Source organism: Rhagoletis zephyria, unplaced genomic scaffold (genome assembly GCF_001687245.7).
Source record: "Rhagoletis zephyria isolate East Lansing unplaced genomic scaffold, Rhagoletis_zephyria_1.1 Rzeph_scaffold_04349, whole genome shotgun sequence".
Lineage (NCBI taxonomy): Eukaryota > Metazoa > Arthropoda > Insecta > Diptera > Tephritidae > Rhagoletis > Rhagoletis zephyria.
This window is the reverse complement of record NW_016161432.1, coordinates 33601-50338: the sequence shown is the minus strand read 5'-3', so window position 1 is coordinate 50338 and position 16738 is coordinate 33601. Positions and strand designations below refer to the sequence as shown.

Here is a 16738-nt window from a genome sequence, read left to right as displayed (position 1 = left end):
ATCAAACAGATAGTAGCATTACAGCAAAAACAACATTTGCGTGTGTTTTGTTGTTGCTTCTGGTAACGAAAGTGTCAAAAATTTTTGTGATTTTTTAAACATAAAATAAACTAAAGAAATATAGCCAAAACTGTACGTTAAAGTACGATGAGACTATTATTCTGCCGCCAGTGTACATGAGGGCGCATCTGTTTCAATAAAAAAGTAGTTTTTCCATCGGAAATATAAAATTTATTATATTTTTAAAAACTTGCGCTGAAATATTTCGAGATTTTTATAAAAAAAAATGTATTTTTACATTTTTGTCTAAAAAATTACCCCAGATCAAGGTACATTGAACAGGTAAAATCAGTAGAGCAGCTGATTTGATTTATTTTCAAATTATTTGGTCTCGAAAATGTCAAATATTTTTAATTTTTTCTCACAAAAATTCTGAAGTATTAAAATCCATTTGCATGTGAAACCTTTTTCCATACAAAACAATCGATTGAATAACAGCTTTTGGAACGTTCGCCCAACTCAGCAGCACAACCGCTGATTACTGGCCCTTGTAAAGGATGGATCAATGCTTCGAGAAGCAAATAAATTTACTAGGAAAGAAAGTTGCAACAATTTTTATTTTTTCCAATTTCAATTTTTTATTTTTTATAATTTTTTGTATTTCACATGGCACGCTTTGATTTAGAAGAAAAAATTCAGAACAGTTTTTGACACTTTCGATACCAGAAGCAACAACAAAATACACGCAAATGTTGTTTTTGCTCTACTGATACTACCTGTTTAATGTGCCTTGCCCCAGATGTTGAAAAAGTTTAAGCTTAAAAGGTCTGCATGAAATGTTTAAGAAATTTTCCTATTGAATCAAACTAATGCAATTTTTGTAGGTATTTTCAAATCGGTTCAGCTCCAGCAAATCCTAACATTTTTCCGAAATATTTTGGCAAAAGTCTTAAGATAAATCAAATTTTAAAATTCCGGCGGAAAAACCTCGACAATTTTCCTTTTCTTTTTGGTGATGCCGCTCACTACATATCGACTGCTGATCGACCTATCTCGGCAACCAGTTCGAAAACGCCCTATCTCAAAAAACTTTTCAAGAACGCCCTATTTGAGAATTTTGCAGAAGAACACCCTATTTCAGAATTTGTTTCAAAAATGCTCTATCTCAGCTGCCGTTTCAAAAACGCCCTATATCAGCACATTTTCAATACATTTTAAAGTAAGATAGGGCGTTTTTGAACCGAATTCTGAGATAGGGCGTTCTTCAACCAAATTCTGAGATAGGGGGTTTCAATAAAATTCGGAAATAGGGCGTTCTTGAAAAGTTTTTTGAGATAGGGCGTTTTCGAACTGGCTGCCAAGATAGGTCGATCTTCCACTCAGCAGTCAATATGGACTTCGTCCGTCAGTGCATATAGATGCCTTCTGACATGCCTTGGCGAGGGCTGCTCTGCAACCAAGTGCCTGTTCGGGTGTCCACGTCGATGGTTCCCTACTAAGAATTGCTTACAGAGCATTGTGTTATGCTCCTTAATTGGAAGCATCTGGGCCTCGTCGTGTAGGTGGTGTTCTGGCGACATCAGAAGACATCCGGTCGCTGTCCGAATTGCAGTGTTCTGTACTGTCTGTAGCTTCATCCACTGCGTCCTACTGATCCCCGGCGACCACACTGGCACTGCGTAATTTAGAACCGGCCGGCCAATTGCCTTGTATATTGCCAGCAACGTTTCTTTGTCTTTGCCCCCCCCCAAGTACTGCCGGCTAGCGACTTGCGGACCTTGTTGCGGCTCTGTACTTTGTTGAAAAATGCGGTTGTGTGCGCAGAGGAGAGCAGACTGTCGAAAGTTACTCCGGGCTTTGGGTTATTCACCGTCGGAATTGGTCTATTATCAACGTGAATACCCAGCGGTAGTCTGACCTCCTTCGAACCACGTGGTAAACAAGGTCGCTGTGGATTTTGTAGGGGAAAGGGTTAGGCTCCTGGCAGTGAAGAAGCGAGAAAGCTCGAAGAGATACCCGAACAAGTCAACAATTGTCAGCGTAAGAGACAATCGAGACTCCCTCGGATGGTTGAGGGAGCTTGGAAATATAAAAGTTAAACAGTAGTGGGAAAAGGACACCACCCTGTGGAACCCCCTGTTTAAGTTGTCTAGGTTTGCTCGAGTTGTCTCTAAACATTACTGACGAGTGTCGAAGAGGCCTCTATGTCTTCTAGCAGCGTGGAGTGGCTGACGGTATCAAACGTCTTTGATAGATGCAACGACTAGAATAGTTCTTTACGGTTTAGGCCACGTGTTATCTGAGTGTTTATGGCTGGTGAGAAAACAAGGAGGGGGAGGCCTTGTCTTCACTTGGCATTTCCAATTGACATCAGTTGGCACAGAAGCGCAACAACCAACGACGATTATACCAACTACTTGCATGCTTTGTATGGTTTAATATTTTTTTTACCGATATATAAAAGTTAAACTGAAGCACTCCTCTGTGGGAGCCCCTGCTTAATTTTTCTACGTTTTGATTTTTGATCTCGAAAAAATTACTGCTCTTCTGTTGGCCGATTATATCAATAAGTTAGTTGTACTCAGATTAACCTAGGGATATTTCTCTATAAGTTACAAATTTCTTAGATTCAGAAGAAATTATGAAAATAACTAACATACAATTATTCCTTTTTGATTTACAGGCTTATATTTGTACCTACATACAATTTATGTTGAGACGCAATGGATCAGGTATGATGAACATGTCAAGTAATACAAAAATTAACTCCAACATAACGAATACTAACGCATGTGGCTCAACGTCGGCCAGTCCAATGGATGCACTTCCAAAGCAGTTTGTCGCTTCGATGAAAACCCTCTTCGACATATTGGACGATCAGCACACGGGTTTTGTAAGATTTTTAGACATTGAAAAAGGTTGGCAAGATGATGGTTGCAAAGGATTGCCGCATGGCGTCATTGATTCTCTTCGAAAAGTTACACCTCCAAGTGGTCTTCTGTCGTTTGATCGTTTCTGTGCAGGATTAAAATTGTGTTTGTTGCGTAATCAGAGCGCGTCCATCGGAAACGCATCACCCGGTGCGAGCAGTGTTTCACCTGTGAAACCGCCGCGCCCACCTTCAGCACCTCTGTTGGATATCGAAAGCACTGTACACGGCAACACAACGTGGGCCGTTACCAACGTCACAACTGCCACAGTGCGACCTCACAAAATCGTCTCATCCCACCGGGCATTAAGTTTACCACAGTTAAGTCCGGATTCAGAGATAGAAGCAGAAATGGTGAGCACAGACGTTGATGTATACAATTCTCCACCGCCGCCACCGAAACCTCCACGCGCTTCTGCTGCTAGTCAACTTGGGGCACCTAATACGCCACCTACTCCTTTAGATAAAGCGGAAATTCGACATGCTCTGCAGAATTGGCAAATGGGAATACTTTTAAATGAAATGGGCGCAAAAGAGAAACACGACTCAGCATATATTTACAATCAATTTCCTTATCGTGGTTGTGCAGATGGTGGATCATCATCAGCCACTGACAGTGTAACCGGAACTGTAGGCACATTGCACCCGAAGAAGACTAGCTCCAAGAGAAGGGAGCCACGAAGGCACACACTGCAGAATGGCATTGACTATAATATGCTGAAACGTCTCAAGCAATTTGAAGAGGAACGTGAAGTACTCTTAACGGGATTGGATGCAGTGGAAAAAGCCCGCGACTGGTACTTACAACAAATTGCTAATGTTCAAGAAAAGATAAAGTATTTGGGACGGATAGGACACGTAGTGAGTAATATCGTGTATGTAAATGTTTGATTTAATCATTAGTTGAATAATTGTTTACTTGTTATAGGAGCAATGGTCTGAAGTCCAGCAGGAACGGCTGGAATTTCAACGAGCTCGTGTTTATGAGGTTAATCGCAATTTAGCAACTCTTGCTGATTGTTGGGAACGTGGTGGATTTCCTCTGCACTTTAATCTAGCAATTAGGTCACCCGGTAAGGCACTAAATCAACGTAATGTCAGCGGCAATAGTGGAGGTTTGCTGCAACCCGTAGATCGTCTGCGTCAACAGAATCATAACCTTACGAATGAAGTAAACTTAAAAACCGACCGAATCGCTCTCTTAGAACGTGAAAAGCAGTCGCTAATGAGAGAGTTGTACGAGTTGAGACAAAGAGTTGGGATAGTTGGGCGTAGTTCGGGATTCGTCACCGTTCTTGGTCAATCGTCGCCTTCATCATCTGGAGGGCTTGGAGAAGCAGATGTTGTTTTTTAATTTAATTTAGTTCATAAAATAGCTTTAAACTTGAAGAAACCATGTAGAATAAAGTGGTAAAAAAATAATCGATTACCAGTCCATATACATTCCGGCGGTCATATTTTTTTTTTTTTTTTTGTAGCGTGTTGAAGTCCTTTATTTTTGATTATTAAATTAGCATGGTACTAATACTACTCGGGATTTGGAAAGCGTCGCATGTACTTGTTCAGTTGTTTATAGTTGAGGTTTTTGCCTGGAGTTATAATACCTTGGTTGACTGTTTTCTTGGCTTCAAACTTTTTATCCGCATACATTTTATAACACTTTTGGAATTGTTGTATTTCCCTATTGCAGTACTTCTCAACAAAGTCGTTGTCCTTGAGGCAGGCAAAAAGGACACCCATTTCCTGCAAGCATGCTACATCAGATGTAGAGTCTAACTTGCCGCTTACTCTGTTTTTTAAACGAAGTGGTAGTATTTCCTGAAAGGGCACATTATGTTCTTTCTGTGGTGCACGAGCATCTCGATTCTTATACGCGAAAACAGCAGAAGGCACCCGCATTTCGGCTATCTGTAAATACAATATGAAATATTTTGAATGGATTTGGTATCAACGTGCGGCTGTTATCAATCCTCATTGATTAACATCACTGTCATTCTCCGATGATAACAAATTTACACAAATTTTACCTATTGGCGCCCAAATAAATTAATTATTCCCGTACGAAAAGAAGGCAATTAAATTTTTTGGTTACATGAACACAACAATGCTGCCAAAGCATAGAAAACAGCTGTTGCTTGCTAAATACAGTGAAGTTAAAATGCGCATTCAAGCGGAAAATTTTTTATTATTTTATCTCCATAGCAACTCATATGCATGCTCATAGAACTTACCCGTATTCATATCAAAGAACGCTTGCAAATCTGTTATATATATTATTAAGTGTTATATATGAATGTTTGATGGTATGGCGATTTGCTATACAATTTGGGAGGGTGTAAATTGAGTTATCACGATTTGTCGTAAATTATGTCCGAGATGTCGAAAAAAATTGCAAGGAAGGGAAAATTGAGAGCAAATTACATTCCATTTTGAGGGGAACTTGCGAATACTCCCTGTATAAATTTACAAGTATGCACTTGCGTTTTCCATTAGCAAGTCGCTAAAGTTTGTACATTTTCCAATTTAAAAAACTTGTTTATTCAAATTAGTTCTGTTCGGAATGTAAATTGTTGATACTAGTTTCTACTAATTATCAACATTTTTGTCTGTTAGAGAGAGAATACTTAAAATTTGTCAGGAATTTCAATATTCTCGCATTGCTTCTCTTAACTTGCTACAAAAATAAATCGCCTTTACGTTTAAGTGAATATTATTTCGTTTAAATGTACTTTTCCCCATTTAGTGAATTAATTTTATAATTTCGTTTTCCTCGTGCTAGTAGTATAAAATTAGTGCGGCCGACCCCAATAAGAATGATCCATTCCGTGAGAAATGATCGTGATACTGAACTGGATAACCCAAGGAAACACCACTTGGGTGTGCGAGTTAAAAAATGGCACCACTTCATTCATTCAATAATTTTGACAGTTCCAAGTCGGGTGCAATTTTGTACATATTTGTTTTCATTTCGCATATTCGGAAAAATATGAAAAATTAGTAAAAGTGGTTTAATAGCTCGGAACTTCGTTTCAGTGAACCTTAATTAACTCAAAAATTAATATATAGAGCTAAAATCCAGGAATGGACAGCGAAATGGCAGTACCAAGGCAATTACAGCCAGTGGCAGCTGCTCCTCAGGTTGAAGTCGGTTCCGGCACCTCTGCATCGGTTTCTATGGGCAGTCTACCAACTAACAATCCAGTCAACGCTGAAAAAATGCAGACTTGTAATACCATCAACAAACGACAATTAGCTCGATTCCATCCGTATCATGGCGCCAATATAATTTTATGTGAAGACAACACGGTCGCCTACCGCAAAGCCAGCTTCGCTGATGCAGTTACCTTTTCAGAGAAACCACTTCAACCCGGCGAAATTTTTCTAGTTGAAATAGAAAAAAATGAACGTGGCTGGTCGGGTCATATCAGGCTTGGATTAACGCAATTGCTCCCCGATGTGGTTGGTTCAATGTCAGAAGGTTTGCCACAGTTTGCGTTGCCGGACTTGGCTAACCTGGGAACTAGCTGGATATATCCAATCTCGAAATTTGAATCGCATTCCTTAACGCCCCGTAGCGGTACTGCTGGTGGGGTTATCGAAACGAATCCATTGTTTCACAACGTACCGCAACCCGGGGTACCGCGTCAGGATATATCTGGTACGGACGATGAAGAAGAGCCAAACTCCCTACCCAGAAGTAAGTGTCGCATATTTTAAGAAAAAATCGTTGACATAAAATTTGCGCGTTCTTTTATAGGCAATATCCTTGGGGACTCTATTTATGTACGCACTCCACGGGGCATGATACCAAAGAGGTTATTAAGACCCACTGTTGAAAATGGTGATTCCAATTCGGGCATTTTACTAACAGATAAGGGTTCTCGTATTGGCGTTGTATACGTGCCTACAGAAGCTGATAAGGAAAAAGGAGAGATGCATTTTATTATAAATGGAGTTGACCAAGGACCGTGCACGAAGGAAATACCCATGGATAAATCTCCTTTGCACGTGGTAATTGATGTTTATGGCACAACAAAGCAGATTCGAATCATACAACTTTATGGAAGTAAGTGCCGAATCATAGCAAATGTATTTTTGCATATATTTACTTACAGTAGCCCAAATATAAATTGGGCAAGTTATGGCTATTTTGCTCTGGTTATGTTTGTTATTTTTTTATGCATGTTTATCTCATCGAATAAAAGCCATATATGTACATAAATCCAAATTTCAGACTTTGTGCAAAAGCTATGAACATTGTGCAAGGTTTCACCAAAATTTCAAACTTTTTTTATTATGAAGTTTTGTAATTCCCTAAATTGTAGTATAATAAAGTGCAAGGTTGAAATAGCTAACTTATGCATACAAGAAAATGAGCAGCACCTATAACTAAAATGTCGCATCATAATTTATATTTGGGACACTAATAAATACATACACATATGTATATATTTATCAATTTATAAATACTTATTTTCTTTATTTTTTCTTTTAGTCGTTTCTTTACAAAATGCTTGCAGAGATGCTATTCTCTTAAACATCAAATCGCAAAATATTGAAAAGTTGCCGCTACCGGAACGCCTAAAAAATTTTCTTCGCCATAATGATTAGATAAAATTTCCTTTTCAACACAAGCAAAATTTGCAAATATTCGCATAGAATGCACCTCGTTTTAGGTATAGTTTTGAAATCGCAAAAGAAATTTTAATATTACAGCATAATGCGTCGTTAGGAAGTTTTTTGTTATATCGGTCTTCAAGTGTGATGTGAAATATTACATGCACGGAAAGGAAATAATACATGTTGAATATATTGAAAGTTTTGTTTGTTGTTACCAATGGTGGGACCTAAAATAACCACATTCGCCCATCAAACGGGCTTAGATGTATAGATATAGTGAAAGAAATTAACCTACATAAATATTTATACAAGGATACAAAGTAATTATATATGTATGTATGTAGTAGTGTGTGCAATGCTAATTATTTTTCCACAGCAAGAATTAGTAGTTGAAGGCAACAATTTTATTTGCAGGCCTATTGTTGATTGTAAAAGCATATTTAAGAGCACACCAAATATCACATTTTACCGTAAAATATTCCGTATTTTTGCATAGATGTAAATACCTTAGTACATATGTACATAAATATGTTCTAAAGGCGCTAAAAATGTACATATTCAGCCTTATCGCAGTCTCGCCCGAAAACAAATTCATCCGAAAATTTTTCATCCGCCCGTAGTGAATACACATAAGCGAAAAGAGAAAAGTTAATGATTTCGGGCGAAAATGAAACTCATGATAAGGCTGATTGTTTATCTCCATACATTGATATGTATGTATGTATGTATAATTAAATATACAGTACATAAAAAAATCTGATAAGAAGTTCATCTTATCTTTGCACAATGCGCTAAGTTAATAAAAAAATGAACGAAAACATTTTACTTTATACTTTTTATATACATAACTACATACATATGTACATTCATGCATACATCCCTGCAAACCAAAGTTCCCGAAATCTTAAACGAAATCTTTAGGAGTATCTGATTTCTGTAACGATTTTTTTACGAATCTTCAAAGAAAATTATATGAAGTCGTGTACGAAAAATAAAGAAAATTCTGCAAGAAATTCTTCTCAAATTCCGTAAAAGAATCTTCCGAAATTTCGTAAAAGAATCGAAGTGTCCAATTAAGTTTATTTTAGAAAATTCGGCGAAAATTACGAATTCTTTAAAATTTCTCTACAATTCAGAATACTCTGAAAATATGGTTTGCAGGGATATTACTTGAACTACATATTAATATATTTATTTTCATATTAATAATTTCATGAAATCAAATTCGCTTTTTAACCGACTTCAAAAAAGATGGAGGTTATCCGGTGGCAGAATTACAAAGTAGTAAAAACGGATTAGCGAATTCTGAAAAAGTAATTGCACTGATGCATAAAAAAATATCCAACTAACCCAAACTAAAAATAATGTTTTGCTAAAAATTCATATTTGCAGTCATGACACGAGCTTAAAGTAGGAACAATGCGAAAAAAATAAATTTGTAAGAAAAAATTTTGATTTTGTCGCAAGTAATTTGAAATAGTTTTTCCACTTGTGTGGATATATGTATATAAAGTCAATCTGATTGATGAGCAGTTTTTGAATACATCTGTAGTCCAGCATTGCTTTAAATTTTTATAAATCTTTTGAAATTCATAAAACAGTTTACCCTGAAATTTGTGAGTATAAAATTTTTCGAGTGCTTACTTTAAAAAGGGATATTTAAAAAGGACCTAGGAAGCGAGCAAAATTATACTTGGGATAAGTAAACAGTGAATATGCGTGTCATATCTCAAATAATTGAAGAAGGTGTAGATATTAATGACTCGCCAATCTATTAATTACATTCAACATTCAGCCAAAAATAGACACTTCTCTGGACGAGATCCGTTTTCGATGGAAAGAGTCCTGCCTGCCTTAAATCAGCTTTTGTTGTATAAAATGTAGGTAAAATTTAAAGTTTCAGTTTATATGCATATCATGTACGTAGCAGGTATTGTAAAAGTTTTCGTTTTGTCATTTTTAAACTGAAGAAATAGGAACTTCTTTGGAAATAAAATAAATGTGCCTCCTCATTTTCTCCAAAATTCATAAAATTTAGTACTTACAGCCGAAAAAGTTGGGCAGGAGGTAGGCACCGAATTAAGAAATTCTTTATTATCTTCCAAGTTGGAAAATTTCTGTTGTTTAAATCAAAAAATATATATATTGTTTTTAATTTGCGCCCGTTTTTCTAGAATTACTGGACGATAATGTAAACCGACGATAAATTGACGATCTTTCAGATTTATGCTTTTCTCCCTAAAACCAGCATATGCTCTGAATTTCATCAAAATCGAATAACATTTACTATTTCTGCCCACAAGAGCTGTGGGCGTGCTAAGGCATTGAATTTTACCATTTCCCACATTTCTTCATTCCTAATTGCCGAATAGCGCATTACGAAATTTCAGCGAATTTCTAGTACCGTTACTACTTTTGGCCGCAGCTTCGACGATCTTACCCCTATGGATTTTTTTCTTTGGGAATACCTCAAAAGTAAAGTCTATGAAACAAACCCAGCGACCATTTCAGCACTAAAAAAAATGTCGTTCGCGAGGTTAATGGTATCCCGACATCACTTCTCCAGCAAGTGTCACGGGGCACGGAGGCCAGATTTCAAGAGTGTATCCGACGTAACGGTCAACATTTAGAGGACATAAATTCTTAAAAACAAAATCCACACTTGTCTTCTTTGTAATAGTTATTGAAATAAACCTTTCATCATTCTTAATACTTTATTAATTTAGCTTTTAATTCCTAATTCCGCCACCGGACACCCTGTAAAATTCTCTTTTTAAGGTGGTACCTCAGAGTTGGTCCCATATTAATTTAACGGTAATCTTACATTTTTATATGAGAATTGAAGTCGGTTTTGTTTTTTGTTTAAAAATGACTGGATTTCTAATAAAAAATTTTGCTGAAATTGAATAAAAGAGTCTAGAAAAATTGGTTTAAAAGTTTAATAGTTAATGCAACAATATCTGTTGCTACAGTTTAATATTCGATGTTCAAATTAATAGCTGCCGGGACTATCACTCGATTGGAATTTCTAAAGATCTTAAAGAATGGGTGCATTCAAAACGGCAAAATACAAAGCATCAGTCCCTTTTATTTCTAAACATCAGTATATTGTAATGCCTAATATGTGCAACCACGCGTGACCACGGTTATATTCTTTTGTTTTTAACCAGGTTGCGCAGTTCGGACGTTTTCTTCTAGTGCGTAGTTCTAAAAAAGACTGATGCTTTGTATTTTGACGTTTTGGAACACACCCAATGATAACTGCTATTACAACAACATCGATAATTGCTAGTGATCATTTTTGGTTAATCTTTATTACGTAAATTTAATTTCTAATTAGTTTCTAAATAATTATATAAGGTTTTTTATGTATTGACATGTCTCCTTGTTGTAAATATATGTATTTATCTTTATTAAACGACAGCATTACTTTTGCTTTGAGCGATTATCTGCTAAAATTTCCTTAAATATCTTCTTTAATTCATCAGCACCATCTTGATTAATTTTTTGATAGCTAGGAGTCTCCGACAATCGTTTCAGCCAGGCACGTAGTTTGGGGAATTTAAACTCGTCAATTGGCGCTACCTCATCGACAGAAGTTATCGTTGCTACACAACAGAAATCAGCAATTGTCAAATCGTCACCACACACGTACGGGTGCTCTTTCAACATTTCCTCCAAAATTTCATATGTCTTTTGTATATAGGCAATTTTATCCATAGAACAATCGGTTGAGCCATAATACAGAATGGGTTCGTAAAGGAAACGTAAACGGGCAAACAAATGCCCTGAATCGAAATGTAGACGTGCGTTCACTTGCGCACGTTTCACTAGATCCTTTGGATACAGCTTATCTTCCTTTCCATACTTGTCCACTAAGTAACCACATATGGCATGTGAATCGTATATAACATTTCCATCGTCAAGTAGGGTGGGAATAGTATGCTGTGGGTTTATTTTAATAAATTCGGCCGTTAGATGCTCGCCCTTCAATAGATTAATGGGGCTGAAAATGAAAATTGCAATCATTAAAGAGTTTTTCTTTTATTTGTTGCACGCAAAACATACCGTAATTCCAGCTCAACGCCAACCGCATTTGATGTCAACAAAACAGCACGCGATGGTGGACTTAGCGTAGCATAGTATAAAACTGGCTTTGCCATTTTGTACTTTCTAAAATAAATTCATTAATTTACTGATCTGCAGTGAATTCATAATTTTTTTGTAATTTATTAATCTATTTCTTAACTATTTACTTATGTACAAATCGCTCGTTTACTTCAATAGTGGCTTAACTCAAAAAAGCAACAATGCTATCTGATAATCTTCACTGGGCAAAGAACTAAAATATACTTATCGCTCATTTACTTCAGTAATGTCATAACTCAAAACTCGGGGAAAAACGGCTTTAAAGTTGTGAATTTACTTACATACAGTGGTGGAAAAATAAATAGGGCCACTACATTTTAACACATTTTTTTCTGTTTGTCTTCTTTATTTAGTATTTATTGTTTTTATTATATAATAAAAGGCATATAAATTCATATTTCAAACTTTGTGCAAAAATTATAAAAATTCTGCAAAATTGCATCTAAATTTTCTACTTTTTAATAAGATTTTTTAGCATTTTAAAACTTCCACTTCATACTACTAAAATTTAATATGCTCTATAAAACTACATACTCAAAAAAATTCAAAAAAAATCTGATTAAGCCAATCGACTTTATACGTACAATAAAGAGAGAAAAAGAAATGAACACAAAAATAGCATAACATAGGTATAATTAATTAACAATTGCATGGTAATAAGTAGGAACCAACTAACAACAAACTGCTCTTTTAATTTTATACAAGAATGAATTGAGTGCATCACCAAAAAAGTCTACTGCAGTGTTCGTTGACTACCCTATTACAAGGACCATTAATGACATAGTTTTTTGATGAGGAGTAGATGCAATTTTGCAGAATTTTTATAATTTTTGCACAAAGACTGAAATATAAATGTATATGGTTTTTGTCAGATAATGAGCTACNGGAACCAACTAACAACAAACTGCTCTTTTAATTTTATACAAGAATGAATTGAGTGCATCACCAAAAAAGTCTACTGCAGTGTTCGTTGACTACCCTATTACAAGGACCATTAATGACATAGTTTTTTGATGATTGCGTCGTGAGGAGTAGATGCAATTTTGCAGAATTTTTATAATTTTTGCACAAAGACTGAAATATAAGTGTATATGGTTTTTGTCAGATAATGAGCTACACTTTTATAAAAAATAATAAATATTAAATAAACAAAAGAAAAATAGGAAAATGTATTAAAATATTTTTCCACCACTGTATACTCCCATAGTAAAAATTAATACATATTTGAGCTACTTGTAATCGATATACAATCTATGAAATTTTCACACAACTTAGAAGAAGAGGTAGCGGTAAATTTTGCGTACTTAACTCAATATTTGTATTTTTTGGATTATGACACTATCTATTGAAGTAAATGAGCGATATTTAGTACATATATAGGACGAGTATGTACTAGTATTTATTTACAAATGTATGTGTGTATGTTTATGCACACTTCAACTACATACTTCATAGCCTGAATAACACGNTTTTATAAAAAAATAATAAATATTAAATAAACAAAAGAAAAATAGGAAAATGTATTAAAATATTTGTCCACCACTGTATACTCCCATAGTAAAAATTAATACATATTTGAGCTACTGGTAATCGATATACAATCTATGAAATTTTCACACAACTTAGAAGAAGAGGTAGCGGTAATTTTTGCGTACTTAACTCAATATTTGAATTTTTTTTGATTATGACACTATCTATTGAAGTAAATGAGCGATATTTAGTACATATATAGGACGAGTATGTACTAGTATGTATTTACAAATGTATGTGTGTATGTTTATGCACACTTCAACCTAGCCTGAATAACACATTAATAAATGCGATAAAGTTTTATAGATCTACATATAGATTGTTATTATCACTTACTTCAAAGTTTCAAAAAGTTTATTAACACGTACGTAACTATATACAAGGTGTATTAAACAAGATGTGATTGACAACTAAGTAGGCTCTCTTTTAAGGTACTATTATGCCAAAAAATATAAACATTCGATTAAAAATTCATACAAAATTTTTTCAATTTGACTTTATAGGATGGTTCATCTGAGAGCAATGTCAAATTCAATCACACTTTGGTGAATACATTTTGACTATATATATGAGACCATAAGAGCTGAAGTGGCCTAACCCATTTTTTTTTTTGTGCTTCGCTACTTAAAATAGTCTCAAATGAGATATGTTTTAAAATGAAAGTCGCTTATTCTTTAATTTTAGGGTTCAGAGAAAACACCTTTTAAAATTGGAATACAAATTTTCTGCAAATGGGAGCATTTTCTTCTCAGTAAATAGGCTCACCCTAATGTACATTAATATCCTAAAAGACTGTCACAACTCAAAAAATAGTTTTTTGTGAATTTTATGCAGTATTGCTAGCTATTTTAGTTTTGAAGGTATTTTAGTTTTCTGAAAAATATTGTGTGGNAACTATATACAAGGTGTATTAAACAAGATGTGATTGACAACTAAGTAGGCTCTCTTTTAAGGTACTATTATGCCAAAAAATATAAACATTCGATTAAAAATTCATACAAAATTTTTTCAATTTGACTTTATAGGATGGTTCATCTGAGAGCAATGTCAAATTCAATCACACTTTGTTGAATACATTTTGACTATATATATGAGACCATAAGAGCTGAAGTGGCCTAACCCATTTTTTTTGTGTGCTTCGCTACTTAAAATAGTCTCAAATGAGATACGTTTTAAAATGAAAGTCGCTTATTCTTTAATTTTAGGGTTCAGAGAAAACACCTTTTAAAATTGCAAATTTTTTACAAATTTTCTGCAAATGGGAGAATTTTCTTCTCAGTTGATAGGCTCACCCTAATGTACATTAATATCCTAAAAGACTGTCACAACTCAAAAAATAGTTTTTTGTTAATTTTATGCAGTATTGCTAGCTATTTTAGTTTTGAAGCTATTTTAGTTTTCTGAAAAATATTGTGTGATGTTCGCACGACTACAGCTTTTCAATGTTGAATGTTGAGAGCCAATAAAAAAATTTTAAACTCATCTTCTTAATAATAGCTGCGTTCCAGATGCTTCACGATTTGCAGGTTTTTACAGGAAGTCGTTCCAGGTGACCACCTCCCATAAGGTTTATTAATGGAGAAAACAGCTGTTCCTGCAAATCGTGAATTTCGTGAATATCGTGAAGCATCTGGAACGCAACTAATAAAGTTATCTGAGTTGTGACAGGTTTTTAGTAAACGAGCGACATGTACATATCGTCGTTTAAAATACAAAACCGCGAATGAGCAAAATGCAAAACCGCGTATATGAGGTTGCATAAATTATTTTCTAGAGAGTAAAAACACTTATATTTCAAAATGGTTCTATTTTTTATAAAGCAAACACATTTCTGGCTAGTATATTCAAAACGAATGGTTAAAGATTGAGCCAAGAGCTTGTGTAAGCATTTCCAATTTTTGGCAGCAAATGTCAGTTACGCGGTTTTGCAGAATGACCATATGCGGTTTTGTACTTTAAACGACGATATTTTTTTTACTAACAGGTAATTAACGCTTTTATATACATACATATTAACAGTCATATGAATCAGTGATGGACAAAATCGTATTGAATAAACACAATGATTTAGTACATAAATATATATCTGCGACTTCATTATACGAAAATACTAAATACAAGAGTATTTAATATTTATCTTCCAAATGTATTTAAACATTTTGAATGTCACTAAAATCCGAATATGGTTGCATTCCCATAATTATTTAAATACTTTAAGTACATGTACATATTTACACAGGACTAAATACATACTAAGTATGAAAGTATTTGGTTACTTTTGCAAAACTTCTTAGCATTTCTGGCTTCTCTAAATACTGTATACAAATAAGCTCGTATTTATAAAAAAGAACAGTTGACACTACGGGAATTTGCAAAAGGTTTGGCCAAGCTTTTCCTTCGACTTGTGGTGCGCGCCAATGGTTCAATAATTTGATGTTTTTACTTAATATATGCAAGTATTTCCGTATTTAGTTTTCAAAGGGATACTTCGAGCCGTAACCGCCAAAATAACGTAAGCGACATTTTTTTCAAAATTTTCTTTTTGATGCAGAAATATTCCTGGAGCATCTAGATACATTTCTGCATCAAAAAGAAAATTTTGAAAAAAATGTCGCTTACGTTATTTTGGCGGTTAGGGCTCGACTTTAAATACAAAAGTTGTTAACTATGCCCATCACTGATATGAATTTACATATACATATGTTTACGTACATGCATACATTCATACATATGTATGTACATAGGTATATGTATGTATATACAAATAAATATACGGACAAATCTATTATAAATCTCTGAGTATACAATTAGTCCCCCTTTTAAAAGTGAGACAACGCAATTTCTGTTGGACTTTTTTTATTTCAAGCACCTGTCCATATAATTCCATACGCATTTGATAACCTAATAGCGGTACACAGTGTATGAATATGGTTTTAATAAAAACAGTGGAAAACTTTTGCAAATTATACACTTGAATGCTTACTGTCGTGGGAACCAAAAACCACTATTATTATCTGCAGCGCTTTTCTGATGTTCCTTACTCAATCAGCACAATGGAGAGACTGAACTTCTATGTATCAACACAATCCCCATGCTTCAATTCTGCCAAACCCTAAGTTACTTACACACTTAACGTTTTATGCATATTTAATAGTTTCTCCGAGAGCGATCAACTAAGTATGTAGTAGTTACATACAAAATATTATAATATATGTACATACATATATGAGTGTATACTGTGATCTGAACGAGCGATAATAAATACAACCGGCGCAACATTTCGCACACCATCTTCAAAAGGGGCACAACTCAAAAAAAAAAAAATATTCTATTCGATTACTCGGAATTATCGCCAATTAATGCAAATATTTTTTCTTCATTTATTTATATTCTTTAACTAGAAAACTACTGTTATACCTGTTTTTGTATTAGTTAAATCTGTATGATCCACAGTGGGAGAAATCACGAAAAAGCTGGGCATATACAGTAAAAATTAACCTAGAGGCTTCA

The 16738-nt window shown here is 34.7% G+C and overlaps 5 protein-coding genes across 7 annotated transcripts in view; 3 read left to right on the top strand and 2 right to left on the bottom strand.

The window, feature by feature from the left end:
* Positions 1–16738, top strand: part of Eps-15 (Epidermal growth factor receptor pathway substrate 15) — a 49853-nt gene that overhangs the window by 1185 nt on the left and 31930 nt on the right. The gene's annotated exons all lie outside the window — the stretch shown is intronic.
* On the top strand, positions 2664–4370 carry LOC108370616 (suppressor APC domain-containing protein 2). The gene is made up of 2 exons (XM_017625983.1): positions 2664–3790; positions 3858–4370. The coding sequence occupies exons 1-2, from the start codon at positions 2711–2713 to the stop codon at positions 4281–4283; spliced, it is 1506 nt and encodes a 501-aa protein (XP_017481472.1). The 5' UTR covers positions 2664–2710; the 3' UTR covers positions 4284–4370.
* LOC108370621 (coiled-coil-helix-coiled-coil-helix domain-containing protein 1) lies at positions 4373–5067 on the bottom strand. Its single transcript, XM_017625991.1, has 2 exons — positions 4957–5067; positions 4373–4837 (listed from the first exon to the last, which is right to left on the bottom strand). The coding sequence occupies exon 2, from the start codon at positions 4826–4828 to the stop codon at positions 4457–4459; it is 372 nt and encodes a 123-aa protein (XP_017481480.1). The 5' UTR covers positions 4829–4837; positions 4957–5067; the 3' UTR covers positions 4373–4456.
* On the top strand, positions 5860–8413 carry LOC108370617 (neuralized-like protein 2). Its single transcript, XM_017625984.1, has 3 exons — positions 5860–6626; positions 6687–6995; positions 7425–8413. The coding sequence occupies exons 1-3, from the start codon at positions 6011–6013 to the stop codon at positions 7538–7540; spliced, it is 1041 nt and encodes a 346-aa protein (XP_017481473.1). The 5' UTR covers positions 5860–6010; the 3' UTR covers positions 7541–8413.
* GstE12 (Glutathione S transferase E12) lies at positions 10835–16316 on the bottom strand. 3 transcript variants are annotated; one of them, XM_017625985.1, is made up of 4 exons: positions 16212–16284; positions 16098–16129; positions 11618–11722; positions 10835–11555 (listed from the first exon to the last, which is right to left on the bottom strand). In XM_017625985.1, the coding sequence occupies exons 2-4, from the start codon at positions 16103–16105 to the stop codon at positions 10976–10978; spliced, it is 693 nt and encodes a 230-aa protein (XP_017481474.1). In that variant the 5' UTR covers positions 16106–16129; positions 16212–16284; the 3' UTR covers positions 10835–10975. The 3 variants fall into 3 exon arrangements, with proteins under 3 accessions (XP_017481474.1, XP_017481475.1, XP_017481476.1); XM_017625986.1 differs by lacking the exon at positions 16098–16129 and having other exon boundaries at positions 16212–16316; XM_017625987.1 differs by lacking the exon at positions 16098–16129 and having other exon boundaries at positions 16200–16296.

What these genes read in the sequence shown, in the direction of transcription:
- GstE12 (XM_017625985.1), bottom strand. An exon ending in GGCGTTGAGCTGGAATTACG is followed by an intron (nt 11,556 to 11,617) that starts GTATGTTTTGCG and finishes TTTCATTTTCAG; the next exon opens with CCCCATTAATCTATTGAAGG.
- LOC108370617 (XM_017625984.1), top strand. Translation starts at nt 6,011, where the DNA reads ATGGACAGCGAAATGGCAGTACCAAGGCAATTACAGCCAGTGGCAGCT. An exon ending in GCCAAACTCCCTACCCAGAA is followed by an intron (nt 6,627 to 6,686) that starts GTAAGTGTCGCA and finishes GTTCTTTTATAG; the next exon opens with GCAATATCCTTGGGGACTCT. An exon ending in AATCATACAACTTTATGGAA is followed by an intron (nt 6,996 to 7,424) that starts GTAAGTGCCGAA and finishes TTTTTCTTTTAG; the next exon opens with TCGTTTCTTTACAAAATGCT.
- LOC108370616 (XM_017625983.1), top strand. Translation starts at nt 2,711, where the DNA reads ATGTTGAGACGCAATGGATCAGGTATGATGAACATGTCAAGTAATACA. An exon ending in TGGGACGGATAGGACACGTA is followed by an intron (nt 3,791 to 3,857) that starts GTGAGTAATATC and finishes TACTTGTTATAG; the next exon opens with GAGCAATGGTCTGAAGTCCA.
- LOC108370621 (XM_017625991.1), bottom strand. Translation starts at nt 4,828, where the DNA reads ATGCGGGTGCCTTCTGCTGTTTTCGCGTATAAGAATCGAGATGCTCGT.